Raw genomic sequence first — 19875 nt, 5'->3', positions numbered from 1 at the left:
AGCTGAAAGACAAATTTTAAGAGTTTATTTTATACTGGTACAAGGGAAATTCACTTTATCTTATAGACAATAATGGAACTATAAGAATCCTCAATTGGGGTAATTAGATGATTGTATTAACTCTATTCATAAAATTATATGTTGATAGTTACAATACATTGTGTGTTTTGATATATGAGTATTGAGATATTGATGTGTCCTACTTAAGTTGAAAAACCATTTGGATTTAAATTCCTATTGGGCAATGATCTATCACTTTTAGTTGGTAACTTGACCTCTTTCTAATTAAATGTCATTTGCTCTCTGTATGCAGAGTATGAAGTTGGCTTTGAATAGAAGGTTCATTAAGTGAGAAACTAGATTTAAAGAACTTTCCATTTGGTACACAGATAGCAATGACTGCTATCATCTTTTAGTGAGATTCATTGTCATTATAATACACAATATTTTAGGTAATCACTGGCTTAAAAGTATTCAATTTCAGTCCAAGCTTTACTTCAAGATAGATCAAAACTAACTTTTTTTGAAAATACATATACTAAGACACCATCTCAATATTCTAATTCAGCGTCTCTGCAGTAAGTCTCTGTATTTACTTCATGTTCCAGGATAACATGGACGCATAGTCACAATCTAGAACATTTTATTAAATGCTACTGTTAGATTCATTTGGATAAGCCTTAAGCATAGCAGCTGAGCTGGATTTGGTCATTTCTTCACTTCAGCTTTTACTATCCTGAGGGAGTAGGAATAGTGTCCTTTTGCAAAGTTAAAGATAATACAGGGCCTGGCTCACAATCAAAGAGAATAATACGCAAAGCAAATTCTAATGAAGGGGAACCAGATGAAGAGATCAAAAGTAACTATATTACATAGCCCACATTTCAACCACACAAAGGAGTCAAAGGCCATGATGCTGTCATCAGTTAAAAACCAAGATACAAGGAAAAAAAATATATCAGTGACTCTATGGACCATTAGAGCAAACAGCTGATAAGTGAGAAGGAAGGCAGAGATGAACCGGAGACTCCCAGAGCTGGAAGGCAAGGCAGGTGGTCAAAAGCTGAGGCAGGGCAGCAGGAGGCAGGTGATCTGTAAGAAGGTGAGCAGAACAGGTACCAGGTACCAGCATAAGGGAGAGCTTGATTTCCAAGGCAATCTTCAGCCCCTGGCAGGAAACTTCTTACAGACTTCCTGCTGTAGCAGGAATCAGTCTAGGCCTGTAGGTGGAAGCAAGAAAATGCATGAAAATGGAGAAGGTAAGGCTAATGTAATGAGAGCAGGAATAGTCTAAGATCTCTGTCAAAGTATAGGCACCCACACTAAGACGCAGAGCCACAAAGAAATCATAGTTATCAACCAAGCAGAAGCTTACAAGCAAGCATGTTACCATAATATATATTTTAGAAGAAAAGGGGAAAAGTAATTTCATGGATTCATCTGTTCATTCTGATGAAATGGCAATGGCTGAATTCATTGGATTGTCAAGCCCTTGGCAGAGTCCTTAATGAGGCTCATATTACCTAGTAGAGGCAGACAACAAGGATAAGATACATCCCAGTATGATGTAGGAGTCTTAAGATATAGTTAATGTTAGGTTAACAGGAAGTCTTCTCACTGAAAGGAAAGCATTAGATAGCTCACCAGAGATAACGAAGACATAATATGATCCACTTTGGATAAATAGCATGCCCAATGACACAATGGTGGTGTCGGAATAGAATGTGGAGAAATCGTTCAGTAGGGCTTCCATATGTGTTGCATAGTAGATAAGAATGGAAAGTTCAGACTATAGACAAAAGAACATACATGGCAGGCCTTGTTAAAATGCAGGGTATTAAAAACAAACAAAAAAAAAAGGAACATGAAGTCAGATAGAAATGTGGCAGGAAGGAGCCTGGAGTGAGTAAGCAGGAGAATGGGGTTATTATGATCAAAATTCAGTGTATATTATATATTAAATTGTCAAGGAATAAATAAATTTCTACAATGGGAAGTAAAGAATTAAATATATATTGATTCTAAGTAGCACACATAAACTCAAACATATACATATCGTGCAAGGTGGAGTGACATTTATAGTTAAAAATAAGCTGGTTTAAACACTTCACAGCATAAGATAAAGACAAAAAATTTCTGAGTAGAGCCTGTTTCTGAATGAAATCAACTGCACAGGCAATAGGCCCAAGATTGACAAATGGAATTATATGAAATTATAAAGCTTAAGAGCAGTAAAAGACAGAAAGTATCAACAGAATAAAAAGAATGAAAGAAATATTTGTCTGACAGAAAGTATCAACAGAATAAAAAGAATGAAAGAAATATTTGTCTGCTATATTTCAGGCAAGAGGTTAACATTTAGACTTTCCAAACAACAGCAAGAAATGAAACACCAAACAAAACTTCCAGTCAACAAAAGGGCCAACTTTCAGAACAGATGGTTCTCAAAATACAAACTACAAATAGCTAGTAAGCACTTCTAAAGGTGTCTAATAATGCTAACCATCAAATAAATGCAAATTAAAACTATTTTAAGATTTTATCACATCCCCTCCAAAATGGCCACCAGCAAGAAAATGGCAACAAAGGATGTTGAGGATACAGGAAGAAAAGAACCCATCCATATGCACTGTGGGTGGATGTGTAAACTTTGCAGCCACTGTGCAACTCAAAGGGGAGGGTTCTGCAAACCCTAATAACAGAACTACCACAGGATAGAGCTTAATCATCTGGGCATACACCCAAAGGGCTCTATGTCCTACCACAGAGATACTTGCATAACCATGTTTGTTGCTATTCTTTCAAAGTAGCAAGGAGATATCATATGACATGTAAATAAAGAAAATATCTAATAAAAAACAAAGTAGCAAGGAAATAAAATCAGGCTAGATGCCTATCAAAGAAAAAGTTAATGAAAATATGGTAATTACACACAATGGAATTTTATTTAACCATAAAGAAAAAAGAAATTTTGATGAAAGTAAATGGAACTGGAAATACTGTATTAACCAATATAACCAGGGCTCAGAAAAACAAATATTGTATTTTCCCGTGTGTGTGTGTGTGTGTGTGTGTGTGTGTGTGTGTGTGTGTGTATCATAGACTCAAACTGTAAAATGTGCACATCCAGGTGAATACAGACATGGGCAAGGGCCAGGAATCTATAAAGGGACCCAAGTCTAGGCTTGGTTAACCCTCCTATAATGAGTCTAGTCTTGGTTAACCCCTCCTATAATAAGTCTAGGCTTGGTTAACCCTCCTATAATGAGTCTAGGCTTGGTTAACCCCTCCTATAATGAGTCTAGGGTTGGTTAACCCTCCTATAATGAGTCTAGGCTTGGTTAACCCCTCCTATAATGAGTCTAGGCTTGGTTAACCCCTCCTATAATGAGTCTAGTCTTGGTTAACCCTCCTATAATGAGTCTAGTCTTGGTTAACCCCTCCCATAATTGCATTCTTTAAATTTCAGTGGAGGCAGTCTGTCCTGGGAAAAGGATTTCTACTCAGTCTTAGTGTGTTATTTGCTAATCTGAAATAAGTATCTTCGGTGGCACAATAATAAGCTCTAGTTACAGTTTCTCTTCTCTAATAGTAAACCCTAGTCTCTTAAATGTAAAAAAGTAAGCTGGTTTAGACCAGTGTTGAAAATACAAGGGAGTCCTTCCTCTCATCACTTACACCAGTGCCTGCTCTGAGTCCAATTCCTCCACCATCACCTTTGCCACCTTCATCACCTCTGCCTTTACCACCTGAGGACCACCACCACTTCCAGAACATTTGAAACCTCCACCATCACTTCTTCTACTTCCTCCACCAACGTTAGCACCACCATTACATGGCCGTAGTGGAGGAATTGGAATTAGTATAAGGTAGTGGTGTAAGTGACAACCTAAGGTTATAGTGATTGTCAGGATGAATGTGGTGATGATGGCTCTGGTGACAATAACAACAATGAAAGGACTCATTTTAAATATAGACACTTGATCAGGTTTACCTACTAAGGAGAGAGATAAGAAAGATAAAAAGGATAATTCTACTGCTCCTAGATTAAAATGGACAAGAATATTAGAATATCAGTATAGGAATAAACAGGGACACTGCCTTCTACAACTATAATTTCCATGCATATGTGCAGTTCTCTACATGTATTGTGTGGTTCTGTGCTTTTCTATTTTGCAATGCACCCTCAGCTAGCAGGACCTTCTCTCTCTCTAATCCCAAACATACAACCTCTCTTTCTTCTGCAAAACAGGACTCAGATTCTGCTTTTTCGTGGAAATCCTTTCTAATCCCTTCTTCTTCTAAGAGAAACATGATGTTCTCTGGTTCTAGAATCACTGCCCATGGCCCATCCCAGCATTTTTCCATACTCTATTTTAGTTATTTCATCTCCAAAAACAACCAAAGTTCCCAGATGAAGGACAGAACCTCGAGTTTCCCCGTTCGTGAATTACCCACGGTATGAAGTGAAGCTGCGGGTCGGTTTCCTTCACCCAGACTACATAATGCATAATTCACTAATAATAATAATAATAATAATAATAATAATAATAATAATAATAATAATAATATGCTTCAGGGACAGATATCTTCCTAGGCATTTCATCTGAATTTCTATTGTACTTTTCTTCTAGCTCCACTGTGATCTTTAGAGGACTTACATGTAGTTCAAGGGACATAATATCTGACTCAGACACTCTGGAAGCCTGGGATGTAGACAAAGGAAACCAAATCCCAAGGGCACAGTACCAAGAGAACCTAAACCAAGCTAATGAAGAAAATACAGGACAACCAGCAATTTTAACCAAAAGCCATACTGGGAATTTGCATCCATCTATTAAAATCTGAAGATTAAATTCAAAGGTCGGCACCTGGATAGAAGTGGAGGGGGTAGGGCAAAGTGCATTTATTAATGTCAAGATGTAAAGGGAAAGAGAGATGGAGGCAGGGAGGCAGGACTTGGCAAGGAAGTGGGAGGGGTTTATTTAAAACTATCTGTGAGTAGAACAATAGGGAAGGAAAATAGTGTTATTCAGAGAGTTGGGGGGATGAGATAGGACAGGAACAGCCTTTCTTGCAGAATGTGTCCTGCGGGGACACAAAAAAAGAGTGTAAGTGTAAAATTAGAAAGAAATTCACCTACAAGTATTTAGCCAGCTATGGCTGATCCCTTGCACACCTTAGCTTAGGGGAGGAGGAACCACCACACTAGTTCTGAATAGTTCTAGAGGACTTGGACTTTTTGATGTATCAGATCAGAAATCAGACCAGTTAGACAGATAGATCAGGTACCTTGCTTAGAGGAAGTAGGCAAGGTTAATTGGTGAACTAGGAGAGAGGGCTTGTAGATGCATAAATGCTTGTCCCTAGTTGGGAGTGTTGGCTCCTTATGTGAACCCAAGCAGCCTTTGATGATGAGGGGAATTTTTCCAAGGGCAGGATGTCCTAAAGGCCCCCTTAGGTCCATGCTGCGGTTTCCAGGGTTTTAGATCTTCAGCTCTGAAATCAGAACATTCCTGCCTCAGGCCCGCAGCCGCCCCCAGGGCTTCCGTGCAGCCCTGCAATACAGACAACCCATCTCCCGCCCTAGATGGGGCTCCCCCAACTGGCGGGAAACGGAGTCACTGCAGTGCGACAACCTGCCGGGAGCTGAATCTGAAGCCTGAGCTAGTGAGCCACACAGGCCCTGGTGACAAAGGCCTGACCTTGAGTTCGTGAGCCCCACAGCAGGACCCTAGGGGTAATCGGTCCTCTGGTCGCTAGCGTCTTTGCGCCCTCACCTACCCGTACAGAGTCTCCGGCCTCCGGCGACTGTCCCCACGTGTTCCGAAGCCCCAGGTGCCGCCGCGCTGGCTCCAGAAGCCAAGAGGCCGAGGGGACCGGAGCGCGCTGGCGGCTGCCGCACCACGTATGCTAACCGGGATAGCGCGGGCGGAGCGGGCCGGAGCTGGCTCCTCCAGCCCCAGCGCAAACCCGTTGCCACGCGCCGTGTCTCCGGCCGGCGTCCCAGTCCAGTACAAGCCTCTAGGGCATTTGGGGACACTGTCTGGACAGCGCAATGGACACGGTCTGCAAAGGAAACGGTAAGATGCACGCTTTGGTGTCAATGTCTGCGGGCACCGCAACCAATGCCTTGGGTTCAGTGAGGGCAGAGGGAACGGCTCACCCCAGAACTTCCTCTTCCATTGAAGGAGGCACCCAGGGTGCTCTGGACAAACTCAAGGAGGTCATGGGAAATTGGACACAGAGGTGCTCTCCACAGAGGGACACCAAGTCGAAAGTGTCCCTGTCTGATTGGTTATTGAAAGGATCTAACTGGAAAATTCAACAATCAGGTTGGCACGTTGGCCATGAGTGTTGCATGTCCCTTGCTTGATGTTTCTTAGAAGCCAGGCTTGGAAATGGTGCCTTTAGAAAGCGAAGGTTGAGTAAAGAGGTGTCTCCAAAAGGCCTCTGGAGGATGGATCATTCCCAAGTCTGTAGTCTTCATGTTTGTCTTCCCTAGGCGATTTTTCATAAAGATTATCCGAGGTGAAAGATTAATTTGGATTTCATTGCTGTTACTGAAGAGGTTGAACATCTCATAATGGGTGGTGTCAACAGCTTACAATATATAATGGGAGTGAGTTGTAGAACCAACCAAACGAAGGCATATGGAACCTTAAATTGGTGTGAGGGGAGACACCTGGGTCTTCAAATAAAGAAGGCACTTGGGGTAACACATTTTTCCTTCTCTGTTTTTACCTTCTCTGATGCAGCAGAACCAAGTGAGACACTCTACTGCCGATTCTCAGGGTCTTTTCTAGGTGTCTTACTTCATGGCCACAGAGCATGGCAATTCAAGTCCTGAATGTCATTTTCCAGAAAAGAGCCAAAGTTGAACCCAGAGCAGTTCAGAGTCTGTGTTTTAGATTCTGCTGTAGCAATGCCAGCCTGGTGTTTCATCAGGTATATTTGGGGAATGGTGTCTTTTCTACCCCCACCCCCACCCCAAACAAACCCTTGGGGCAAAAGAAACCAAGCAGGCTTTCTGTATCAAAATTTCTCCATGTGGCATTTGAGAAATTTTGTCACTTTGAAAGCAGCATCCTACTGTCATGCATACTTCGGTTACTTTGACCTGTTTAAATGAAAATCCATGTCAAGCACACTGTTCAATCTATTCTAAGTTGTATTTCATTAACATGGTGTGGACTTTATAGTTATAGTCCTTAGGGTAACATCTTAATAAAACTAAACAACCAGATATATTAAATGTGCCATTCTAAAAAGCACTGGATTGCAATTTCATATTTATGTATTTATTTATCTTTGTGTGCACATACATGTGTACTTGGGTGCATATGCCTCCTGGAGCCTATGGAGAGTTCCTAGGGTAACTTTAGGAGTTGGCTTTCCCCTTCGACCTTATGGGTTTGGGAGTGAAGCCCTGGTTAGTGGGCTTAGGGGCAAGAAAATTCTTCTGCTGAAACATAGCACAATCACAGACTTTAATTTTGTAGAGGAACAACTGAGGCTGGCTGAAAAAGTCAACAGGGGTGTGAATACTTAGCCAATGGCAAATTTCAAACCAGCATGCTCTAGAGTCCAGACATGGAAATTTCTGTATATTTTTGTAAGTGAGTGATTTACAAAGTACAAGTGATTTGCTGATCTTAGCTACAGTGTTAGAGAAATGTGGTAAGGCGTAAGAGTACTCTCTGAGATGATGGTGTGCTTGTGCATCTTGACTGTGACAGTCTCACAAACAAAATGACAAAATGTCAGCTCTTTAGACATATAACACAATGTCAATTTCCTGATGATGCTGTGCTATACTCCTATAAAATACAGTTGCTGGAAAAAAGAAACTAGATGAAGGGTACATGGAACCTCTCTCTTTCTTTTCAAATTCCTAGGAAATTATAATTATTTCACAATAAAAGCCTTTTTTTGAAGTCATTTTACAATGACTTTAAAATATTGGAATTTGGAATTAAAAGATTCCAAATTTGCCTATTTTATAAATCCAAGCATTCACTATATATATATATGTATATGTGTGTGTGTGTGTGTACACATATATATATATATATGTTCTAAGGCATTCACTACAAACTTAACATATTTGTTTTATAAACTAATATTTGCATACTTCTTTACTGGTGGTTTTGTTTGTTTGGTTGGTTGGTTGGTTGTTTTTTTTGAGACAGGGTTTCACTGTATAGCGCTGGCTGTCCTGGAACTCACTCTGTAGACCAGGCTGGCCTGCCTCTGCCTCCCAAGTGCTGGGATTAAAGGTGTCTGCCATTACTGCCCAACCTTTACTGATGTTTTTAAAGACGAACTTTTTTATATAAGCTGTTGTATTATAGAATGCACATCCTTACATATAAATACTCATGCAGGATAAAAGCATAGAGTAATTCAACAGTATCTTAACAGTTTATTCACTGGTTTTGGGGATTTTCCCTTAATTTGGGGGAAACAGGGAGCAAATAATCTCAGACATGCTTCCTGTGTTAAGTCAGCAGCCTGGATGTTTTTCTTTCCTAGTATATTTTTCTGATTAAAAATACTAAGGTACTGAGTCTATGTAGAAGTTTGTTCTTTCTTCCTCCCAGCCCCATGCTCCCAGAAATAAGGCTCAGACTGAAAATACATTTACACATACCTTGACCATATAGATAGGCTCTTCTCCCTCTCGATCATAATGTAATATAATTCATTTATTTTAATCTATGTTCTGCCACAAGGCTTCCCTATGCTCAGGTACCATACGTTTGTCTTATCACATCTTCCCTGGGTGAATGTCCTGGGCCTGACTCTATCAGAGAATTCTTCCTGCCTCGTGAATGTTCCACCTTTTATTCTTCCCTTTCCTATAGGCCATAGTTTTTTGGTTTTTTGGTTTTTTGGTTTTTTTTTTTTGGTTTGTTTTTGTTTTTGTTTTTGTTTTTGTTTTTGTTTTTGTTTTTTTTATTGGCAGGTGAGATATCCATACAGAAACAAGATATTCTCTCTACAAGTCTATAATTTTCTTTTCATCTAAACAGAGTATTTTCTGTGCCTCAGGCACCTGAATACATAGCCAACTTCTTGCAGAATCGATAAGAGGGGGCAAATTTTCTACAGAAAGAAATTGTGCTCATAAATACTTCTCTCTTTACAAAAAATCAGGAATATAAATCAAAGTTAGATTTTAATATCTATCTTTTTAAAGAGTCTTTACTTTGAAGGTTGACAACCAGTGGAAGACGCCCCACAGTATACTAATATAATTTTAAAGCAGTCCTATAGACCTAATTCTTAACAATTCTAAACAAGTCTCCATTATAGACTTTCTGCAAAGCAAAGACAGGTCTCTGAGAATGTCACTTTTACTGGTGTCCATTATAATTTCCATGATGGCTGAATATGAGCTACTATATTTACTTAATATTAGTTAAATACACTATGTTTTATTAGACTCTATCTATATACCCAAATGCATAAAATATCAGCTTTTAAGTGTTATAATTATAGAAAAATGCATATATAATTTAAAGAGTTATCTGGGAATCACCTAAAATCATCTCTGTACTCCAAGTTGTGTACAGTAGGAGAAAACACATGGTTTGAGGCCTGCTCTAGGCGTTGATGAGAGATTATGAACCTAGTTCCATACAACAGGACAAAGTATTGATACTAAGCCACACAACTGACTTCTAATTACTTTTCAACTGGTCTTGCAAGCAACCTGGTTGTCACTGGTGGAGTTCTGTGATAGGGCAGCCCTTTGCAGCAATAGAAAAAAAGCCAGCATCTTTATACTGACATTAGCTCAGAACTCACACAATCACAGTATATCTACTGCACCCAGCCAGAAAAGTCTCAGTAATAATATCGTGTGACTCTTTCCAGATGCCTCACTGAAGTACACGCTTCCCACATGTCCCAAGATGACTGTCTATGGGCCAGCTCCATTTCCTAGATGTGTTTACTTGATTTAAAAATCAGGAAGACATTCACTTATAAAAGGTTGAAGGAAAAAATCTTTAAAAATCAAGAGACTTTGCTTTGAGAAATCCAAATTTCTAGCTTCATCAGGCCTGGCACATTGTAGTGAGGGCACAGGCTTTTCTACAGAGGATATGCAGTATTTTTCTGCTGATGGTACACTGACCACCACCAGCTCATATGTATTGACTACCCTAAACAAAAGTGTCTAAGCTTCGTGACTTGTGCCCTAAACCACCTTCCAAATGTGCTTCCATTCCATCTGTAGATACGCGAGTAAAAATGAAGTGAGTTACTTATGACCCAGATATTCCACTGAACAAATGCTGATCTCTAAGCACCAATGTTTTCTTTCCTAAGTGTTCAGAATGCACTGCTCAAATTGTCAGGTAAAATATTGAACATTTAAAATATTTAAATACTATAGATAAATATTTAAATCAACATGCAAATAAGAAATAAACATGTAAAATATTTGAACATGACTAATATAAACAAATTTAATTCTCTACAGTTTTAGAAGCTCTTCCTTCTGTAGTTTTTGAAACAGAAAAATTAGATGTTTCCTTACTACATCTGGTCTTCTGGGGGTGAGGGTGGTGTCCTTTCTCTTCTCCAGGGTTCTTTAGATGTTCACAGTAGTGCCACGATTCTCTTCTATAGGTACAAGATGCCCCTATAAAGCCAGGTCACATTTTTGGCTGTCAACTGAACTAAGTGCTTTTATGTAGCATACAGACTAAGTCTTACTTCTTAATTACAAGCATTGTTCTGCAGTTTTTACTTTTGAAATTATTTTTGTTTCCTTCACATATGATTAAAATGAACAGGTTTTTTTTTTGTTTTTTTGTTTTTTTTTTTTTCTTTTTTTTTACAGGGTTTCTCTGTATAGCCCTGACTGTCCTGGAACTCACTCTGTAGATCAGGCTGGCCTCAAACTCAGAAATCTGCCTGCAAGTGCTGGGATTAAAGGTGTACGCCACCACAGGCTAGCTGTTTGTTTCTTAATATATCTGCAAGGCAGAGTAAAAACTCATTTCTAATCTCCTTGACACTCTGAAATTAAGTGTTACTATGTCACGGGTTTCTGAAATTAAAATTCTGGATTTTTTTGATTAATCACAGTTATATTAGTAGTTATAACTTTCATTAACATAATGTTTAGCTCAAATATTTAACTAGCTAAACATTGTCATTGATTTTTTAACAATTAGTATCTGAATGAAATACACAATGTAAAATAATAACATCTTGAATGGCTCTCTAAGATGAAGTAAAGAAAGAAAAGACAATAAGTTATCTATTTCTCAAAAACCATAAATATATAAAATATAAATTCAATCTCAAAAGAGAACATTCTAACCTTATTCCACTAAGAAAATGATGAACCTTTGATGACCCAACCAAAGACAATTTTTTGAGTTAAAACCATAAAAATAACGTTAGGTTCAATCTCCTAACAGTGCATTTTCTTTCCCTGGGGCAAAGTGACATAATTTTGTAGTGTGAATGAAGAGTCGGGTAGAGGGTAATATTAACCAGTCCTCTCCCTACTTTCTTGGTTTAACTTGTGCCCAGGGAAACCCAATTTGTAATTTCATCAATTTCACACCATTAATACACATTAAACTAACTTTAAAAGGTACAGAATAATGGTCTGAGTGAGTAGGTGCTATTAAAGCTAATGACACTTTAATGTATTTATTAAAATGATGCATGCCTTTGAAAGGGCCATTATGTTTCCATAAGATAGCAAGGGGTAGACTTGTAAACTTTATATCATCTAGATGAACATCCTTCCATATTCATTTGGTTCTTGGCATGTTAAAAAGAAAGATGGCTACTCTAAGGTTATTTCTTTTTTGTAATTATTTCTTTTATGTTTTGAGATTACAATATAATTACATCATTTATCTTTACCTTTCTCCACCTCCCCCCCCCAAGCAATCCTGTGTGCTCCTTCTTGTTCTCTTTCAAATTCAGGGCCTCATCTCTCACTAGTTGTTACATACATACATATATGTAATATACATATATACTCTTAAATACATAAATACAACCTGCTAAGTCTGTATAATTTTACTTGTATGTTGTTTCAAGACTATTATTCATTATTGGCTAATCAAATAGTGTGCTTTTCCCTGGGAAGAGCTTTCTGCCTTCCTTAGTTGCCTATAGTTCTTCATGTTAGGTTGAAGATTAGCCTGCTTATTGATGTTGTCCTTATTCAGCTGAAGACTGGGCAGTCATGTTGGTGAGACTTTACATGCGTAGCTCCTAACATTCCTAAGAGACACAAACTCACACAAACTCTCTCTCATCCTCTGGCTCTTTTTTATTTATTTATTTATTTTTCGAGACAGGGTTTCTCTGTATAGCCCTGGCTGTCCTGGAACTCACTCTGTAGACCAGGCTGGCCTTGAACTCAGAAATTTGCCTGCCTCTACCTCCCAAGTGCTGGGATTAAAGGCGTGCACCACCACCGCCAGGCTGATCCTCTGGCTCTTATGATCCTTCCACCCCCTCCTCTGTATTGCTCCCTGAAATTCTCTCATGTGGGCCAACAATGTTCCCTCTAAAAGCCAAAGACCATATAACAAAAAACACAGTACCAGGCATGAGAAGCCCTCATTTTAACTGTTGGTCAGGTTTGTTCAAGAAAGCTTTCACAACATTACAAGCTATTGCTCTTCCCCTTGGTTTCCTCACCCCTCTGGGGCAGGGAAGATAAGTTCCTACTGATGAAGATACCATGTACTTCATATACAGGACTCAGAGGCCCTTGAGATAAAACTAAACTTCATGCCCCTACCTGAGGAATAGCTTTCATGGTCCCAGAGAACATCAGGGAAACCAACTGTTCTGCACATCTATGATGCTTATGAACCACAACAACCACATCATGATATAATAACCTGAAAAAAGTGTACAATAGTGACACACATTTCCTGGAAGTAAGCAACAGTTCTCTAGTTGAACTGAGAACACACTCCACAAGAAGAAAACCACTCCTTGTGCTGGAAAACTTAGCAAGGCTAATAAAGTCCTGGATCTTTATGGAGTACCCACAAATGGCACTTTATAAACCAACACAATCCTTAACTACATTCTAAGCATTTGTCCTTATACCCATAGATAACTGTAGTGCCCCACACACATTAAGGAAACTACTCTTTGCAACAAATAAAGACTATTACAGGAGACCATAATCAATCAAAATATCAAGTTGTGGAATCCAGTCCAAACTGATATATCTACAAAATAGCTCATACCTAAGTCTATTTCTGTTTTTATTACTGAAAATATTTCTACCACACAATATATTCTGATCATGGCTTCTTCTCATTGCTCATCCCAGATCACCCCTACCTCCTCACCTATGCAACTCCTTTGTGTTTAGTGAGATTTGCTTTGTGTTTGGGGAGGAGGGGTTGTGCCTTTGTTGTTGTTGTTGTTTGTTTGTTTGTTTGTCACTCTGGTTTCTTTCTTTGTTTTTATTTGCCTGTTTGTTTTCTAAGTTTATTTTTTAACTCTAACCTAAGGAAATGGTCCTTAGTAGCTCTTGTATTGTCTTGAGTGTTCTATCCATGGTGCTGAATTGCTCTCTTTGGTCGAGACACCTCCCACACCAAGTACAAAAGTAAACAATGAAGAAGGGAAGACTAGTGTTTCTCTTGGTCAACAACTTTTTTTAAAAAATGAATATAAGGCTGGGAGATGGTGCTGTATACCTTTAACCCCAGCACTCGGGAGGCAGAGGCAGGCTGAACTCTGAGTTTGAGGACAACCTAGTCTACAGAGTGTATTCCAGGACCACCAAAGCTACACACACACACACACACACACACACACACACACACACAAACCTGTCTATAACAAAACAAGAGCTATGATTGAAATTTAGAAATTCACATATTGTACAATTTTGCACTTAGCATATAAGATGAAAATATTATTGACTTGTATATTTGAGGAATTTGAAGAGAAAACAGAAAGTATCAGTTTTTAGCCTAATGTTCCAACTAGGCATTTTCATCTTTTCACTCTTACTATACTTTTATTTATAAAACTGTAATATGATAGTAATAGTCACTGACTTGTGCTCATTTACCAGAAACTTTTCAGTTTATATTTGAGAGGCCAGTACTTTGAGCATTCTTCATGTAATTTCAGGCAAGGTAAAGTCATACACTTTCTAATAGTGAACAATAATTTGCAATTCTCTTTATATACCTATGAAATACTTATGATCGGTTTCAGATTAATTCAGTGAGACATATAGCTCTGAAGATTACAAATGATTGCAACATATGGCGCTTGCTACAAGGAAGCCAACAGTTAATAATTGATGCACACGTATTGAAAATAATACCATAAAGCAGGACATATCACTAAAACAACATCAGGGAGGAACTGAGCCAGTTTGGTATTTTTACCCTCTTATTATCTCTATTTCCTCACTCAGTTATTAACACACAGTAAGTAGGACCTATTAGTTATATGAATTAGAATCTCAATGAAAGAATACATAAGGAACTAAAAGAGATGGCAGCACTGATCGCACGGCACAAGCTCATAGGTATCAATTAGCAAGTTAGACACTTGATATCTATTATTCCCGGTGTATTAAAATATTTAGAGCAAAGTAAGTGTGTCTGTTTTAGTGTCTATTAAATGATACGTATGTGGTGTGCTATTCCTTTAACATTTATATAACATTGTCTTTTTTTCATCAAATGGGAGAAGTTAACTGACTTGCTTAATAACCAAGCAACTAAATAACAATTAAAAGTTTTTAAGTGCCTAATTTTTAGTTTTTAAAAACTATTATCCTAAAACCTCAGCCAATTTTAGCATTGAAGTACCTTCTTAATTTTCATTTGACCATCTAAATTAAAGCTCTTCAAAAATCTATTTCTTGTGATTAGTTTATGACAAGTTTCTTTTGCCTAAATACGTTTCCTTTCCTAGATATCTGGAGTTACATGAAAAATAGAGAAAGAAAATGGCATTATGGGAAATGGATAATACTCAGTGCTCTCAGTTAATGGAAGGAGAGGCCCTTGGTCCTGTGAAGGTTCTATACCCCAGTGTAGGGGAATGCCAGGGCCAGAAAGCAGGAGAGGGTGGTTTGGTGAGCAGGGTTGGTGATAGGGGTTTTTTTCAGAAGGGAAACCAGGAAAGGGGAGAACATTTGAAATGTAAATAAAGAAAATATCTAACAATGTTTACTGACACTCCACTTGAGGAATAATTCTCCAGTAATATAGTCTCTCCTATAGTAAAGTAGGTATGGCACAATGTCCAGTCACAGATTGAGGAAAGGGTTCTGCCAATGGAAATATTTTCCACTTTCCAATAAGACCTATATCAAACAATTGAACATGTTGACCAATTCTGACTTACACATTAAACTCATTTGTAGAAGTATCATTAAAAAACTCTACAAATATTTTTTATTTCCTTAATGTAACTGATATCTTGTCTTTATGTTACTTTTTTTTTTTTTTTTTTTTTTTTTTTTTTTTTTTTTTTTTTTTTTTTTTTTTTTTGACAGGGTTTCTCTGTATAGCCCTGGCTGTCCTGGAACTCAGGCTGGCCTCGAACTCAGAAACCCACCTGCCTCTGCCTCCCAAGTGCTAGGATTAAAGGCGTGTACCACCACCGCCTGGCTTTATGTTACATTTTTGAGACAAAAATTTGTAAATCTAACAGAACTTGAGCTTGCTCTATTAATCATCACAAAAACTCACCAATCATCCTAAACTAAAAAAAATAAGTAAATAACAATTTTGTCATAAAAGAGTGCTGGGAGGAAGGAGTCTGTAAAGAAATCACATGCTTACCATTCATGAATTAGGTCTCTGACATCCAGTTAAGGAACTCAAAACTGAAAAAAACAACTGAAGTAAATACTGATAAAAAACACTATATACACTAGAAATACCTCATTTTCCTCATTGCAAAAGGCAAAAGACAATCTGGTTTTCTTTGGTGAAATGAGGTTGGACCTCTGTATTAGATGAAGTGGCTGATATGTTATTTATGTGCTTAGTCATTCTTTATGTGAATAAATATCCACAGAGATTTATAATAGATAGACAGACAAATAGAGATAAATAGATACATAGATGATAGAGATGGATGGTGATGATGATGATAGCTCCATCACTTGCTCTAGAAGGCTTTGTAAATTTTGCTGTCCAATTATCACATATAAGGAGAGGAAAATGAACAGAAGTCATATGAACACTAAGAAAGGGGAACTAAGAAAAGCACTTCAAACCGTAAAAATTTGAAATAAGATCACTTGCTTAATGTCTCATGCTAACTTACAAGTAATGTGGCTAGCTGTTTTGGTTTGGTTATTTTTTTATTATTTCATGGTGTTAACTTTTTCACAGTATTTTTTATCATGTTGTGCTTTTATCTATATTTCATTGTCCTTAGAAACTGATGTCACTGACAAATTTTGCACACCAAGGAGAAGAAAATGGTTTAAAAAAAAATTCAAAGACCTGCCCTTGTATTTCTTAAGGCACATTTAAAGAAAGCAATAATATGATACTTATAACAAATGCCTCATATAAATGAGACCAATAGCAATGTGATAACAAAGTTCTAACTGGATTTACACTCATTATGTGCCTGGTTTTGCTGGAGTGCAAGGGAGGACTCAGTCCCCTTCCCTGACTTGCCCTATCAGAGTACTTCAGCTGGAAGCTTTGCCAGAGAACATCTGTACCCCGAGCATGCAGAAATGCAAACTTAGTATTAGTATTCTACTTCAACAAAGAAGTACCAGAAGGCTCCATAAATCAAGACAGACTTCTCACTTCTCTGGTTCCCAGTTAGAGAGCAGACAGAGCAACCCAACTCTTGAATTCTTTAAAACAAGTCTCCATCCCTTGCCCCAAAACTAAAATTTTTATTTATTTATTTATTTTGACACAGCATCTCACTATGTAGTGTCAGTTGGCCTAGAACTTTACTATATAGAATCCGCTGAACTTGAACTCCCAAAGATCCACCTGCCCCCGCTTCCCAAGTACTAAAATTAAAGTCATTCGCTACAACTCCTGGCAGATGAAATAGTAATTTTTTTTAATATAACTTCTCTTTCTTAACAAGTAAGTTTGCTGTGATCATGAGCAAGAAATACTTGTTTTGATAGGGGTTATTATCTATCAAAGGTTTGTCATAATGTCATAAGAAGTTTAAAGAAAATAGGTTAACTGGGCATAGTTTTGTAAAATGTTGCTGGCTTTTCAAAGTTTAGTTTTGAAGTTAGGGGTCTGTAGAAAATTTAAATTTTCAAGTGAGCAATTAAACTATGAAGAACTTACACTGCTTGACTTTTCTCAAAAAAGAATTACGAATGATGGAACTTACAATTTATTTCAAAATTTCATTAGGGTAGAAAGCAGCTTTGCTTCCATCAAACCACACAAAACCACCTTCTGTCATCTTCACTATGGTTGCCTTGGAGCCGACTGACAGAAAAGAATTGCATGTAGTCATTTCCACACACAGCAGATTGAAAGCAGCTGGGGACTGAGCTCCAGTTAGTGTCTATCTGAGTTTATTTCAGGTCATATGGTTTTGTGTTGCAAGTGCTGTTGTATAAAGTAACTGAGAACTAATTATCAGTTTAAAATCATCTCTCATAAATAAAAATTATTGTGATAAGTTAGCTGTCTTGAAGTTGTACAAACTGGCTATTTCTGCAGTTTTTGAGAATTTATACATGTTTTCCTAGTTTGGAATTAGCATAGTTTAGAATTCATTTCTTCTTCTAACTGGAACTTCTGTACCATATTTTATTTTTACTTAATTATCTAGTGTTTATACTTTGAAAAATACTTATTGTGATTATAATAGTATACTTTAGAACCTATTGGAGACTCCTGAAGACAAAACTGGATTTAAAATGTCTATAGGTTTCAGTGCTACTTTAGCATCAGGAAGACTCAACATTAAACTTCAACAAAGGGGAAAAGCTTTTGACCAATGAATGACCTCAGACAACTGTGTAATAAGGCTTATATTTTCCAAGAGACTCAGAAATCGATTCTGAAGTGATGGAGGTTACTGTTACTGAATTATGACATCTCTGACAACAGAGAGTCATTGAAATTTCTCTGTGCTTCATTCCTCATAACCATCTGGTACCCCAAACCTCATGAGTCATATGTTTGAGTCACAAGGACATAAAAACAAACAATTGCAGGGAAGTGATTCTACTGTGAGAAACAACTAAGAGCTGTGCATGAGAATCAATTAGAATCACATAGTAGACCCCACATCCTTCTAGTCTTTAGCCTGCTATAAGCCACTGATTATGAAAGAAACTGTCTTTCTCCACAATTTTAAATTCCTTTGGAACTTCTTTTTTCCTGTACCTAAATCAAGTATAGAGAATATAGGTACATCTTTATGGCAAAACAGTAAATGGCATTTCAAGACTAATAATTCAAGATACCATTTGTGCTATATAGTATGGTGAATAAAATACGTAGGGGTATAAATATATTTGTCTTCAATAATGTGACACAAGATGACCTACCTAAGTGTTAATGTATTTGGAGTCAGGTCTTAAAAAGCAAACTTTTTTCTTTTCTTTTTTTGAAGGTTTAAGTAGTGTAAATTTGTATTTTTCAGATCTAAATATTCTGTAACTAAATATAAGAAAAGCATTTGAGTTATCATAATCCTGCTGTCTCTGAGGCCCATCTCAGTCCATAGTTTGGAAATCCTCACACTGAAGACAGTTTCAACACACAGGGGTAAAATGAGCTTGGACTGTGATTTCAGGGTTACAAAAAGAATCCAAAAGATGACGCCCATTCAAAGTTCTAAAGGGTGCCTGACATACAGTGGCTACTCATTTCAAGGCAGTCTTAACAATTGTTCTTTATCTTATTGTTTTTAACATTAAAACATCTTGTAGCTTTAACAAAGGATATAAAAAATTTTGTGACCTGTAATTATATTTATTATTTGCTTGTGTTTTCATGTATGATGATGCTTGTGCGGAACTCACGGGACCTATGGGCACTGGTTCCCTTTCTTTTTTTAGATTTCTTTTTTAGATTTATTTATTATTATATGTAAGTACACTGTAGCTGTCTTTAGATGCACCAGAAGAGGGTGTCAGATCTCATTATGGATGGTTGTGCCACCATGTAGTTGCTGGGATTTGAACTCAGTACCTTCGGAAGAGCAGTCAGTGCTCTTAACCACTGAGCCATCTCTCCAGCCCAAAGGTTCCCTTTCTAATGTATGGGTCCAGGGGTAGAACTCGGGTTGTCAGGCTTGGTAGCCAGGGCCTTTACCTCCTGAGTCATCTCACCATCCCTCTTTGTTGTTTTTAAAGTGAAGAGTCACTCAAACCTTTGCTGGAACACAATGTGTATTTCTTTGTAACTGTTTTCAAAATAATGAATGAACTTGAAAATTATTAAGATAATGTAGAAAATGCAAATGTTTTTTTTCTACAACATATACTATAAGGCTTAAATATTTTTAGCAGATGACCACTTCCAACATTATCTTCTAAATGCCAGGCTTACATGTTTCTATTTTCATAAGAAATCCATTTCCTCTCAAGTGCTATGACCACTGTTCAGCTTAATAAGAAAATGACAAAGTCATCTTTTAATCATCATGCAACTTTTACACGTCAGTGGAATGGTGAATCTCAGCACAGAAAAAAAGTCCTGGATGATCTATTCTAGAACTGGAGTTACACAGACAGTCTTAATACTGGGGTCCAAGATTCCCAGTTGTCCAACCACAGTTTATTAAATGTACAATAGACTTAAAATTATTCAATTTTGTTACCATCTTTCCAACAATGGCAGGCTGCATCATGAGCACAGGATAACTCTGGAAAGA

General features: G+C 37.6%; 2 protein-coding genes across 6 annotated transcripts in view; one reads left to right on the top strand and one right to left on the bottom strand.

Moving 5' to 3' along the window:
* Positions 1-19875, bottom strand: part of LOC116081431 (protein SMG5-like) — a 136232-nt gene that overhangs the window by 80488 nt on the left and 35869 nt on the right. The window contains exon 1 of one of the 5 annotated variants that reach the window (XM_031357983.1): positions 10550-10631. The exons of the other annotated variants lie outside the window; for them this stretch is intronic. The gene's annotated coding sequence lies outside the window, so the exon portion shown is untranslated. Of the gene's footprint in view, positions 1-10549; positions 10632-19875 lie in introns of those variants that run through there. 5 annotated transcript variants of the gene reach the window in all.
* Positions 5745-19875, top strand: part of Sybu (syntabulin) — a gene marked incomplete at both ends in the record, with an annotated part of 107446 nt that continues 93315 nt past the window's right edge. Inside the window, one exon of the mRNA XM_031358118.1 lies at positions 5745-6083. Within this exon, the coding sequence (XP_031213978.1) occupies positions 5745-6083 (339 nt within the window). The remainder of the gene's footprint in view (positions 6084-19875) is intronic.

Source organism: Mastomys coucha, unplaced genomic scaffold (genome assembly GCF_008632895.1).
Source record: "Mastomys coucha isolate ucsf_1 unplaced genomic scaffold, UCSF_Mcou_1 pScaffold7, whole genome shotgun sequence".
NCBI classification, from domain to species: Eukaryota; Metazoa; Chordata; class Mammalia; order Rodentia; family Muridae; genus Mastomys; species Mastomys coucha.
This window is presented reverse-complemented; position numbering and strand designations above follow the sequence as displayed.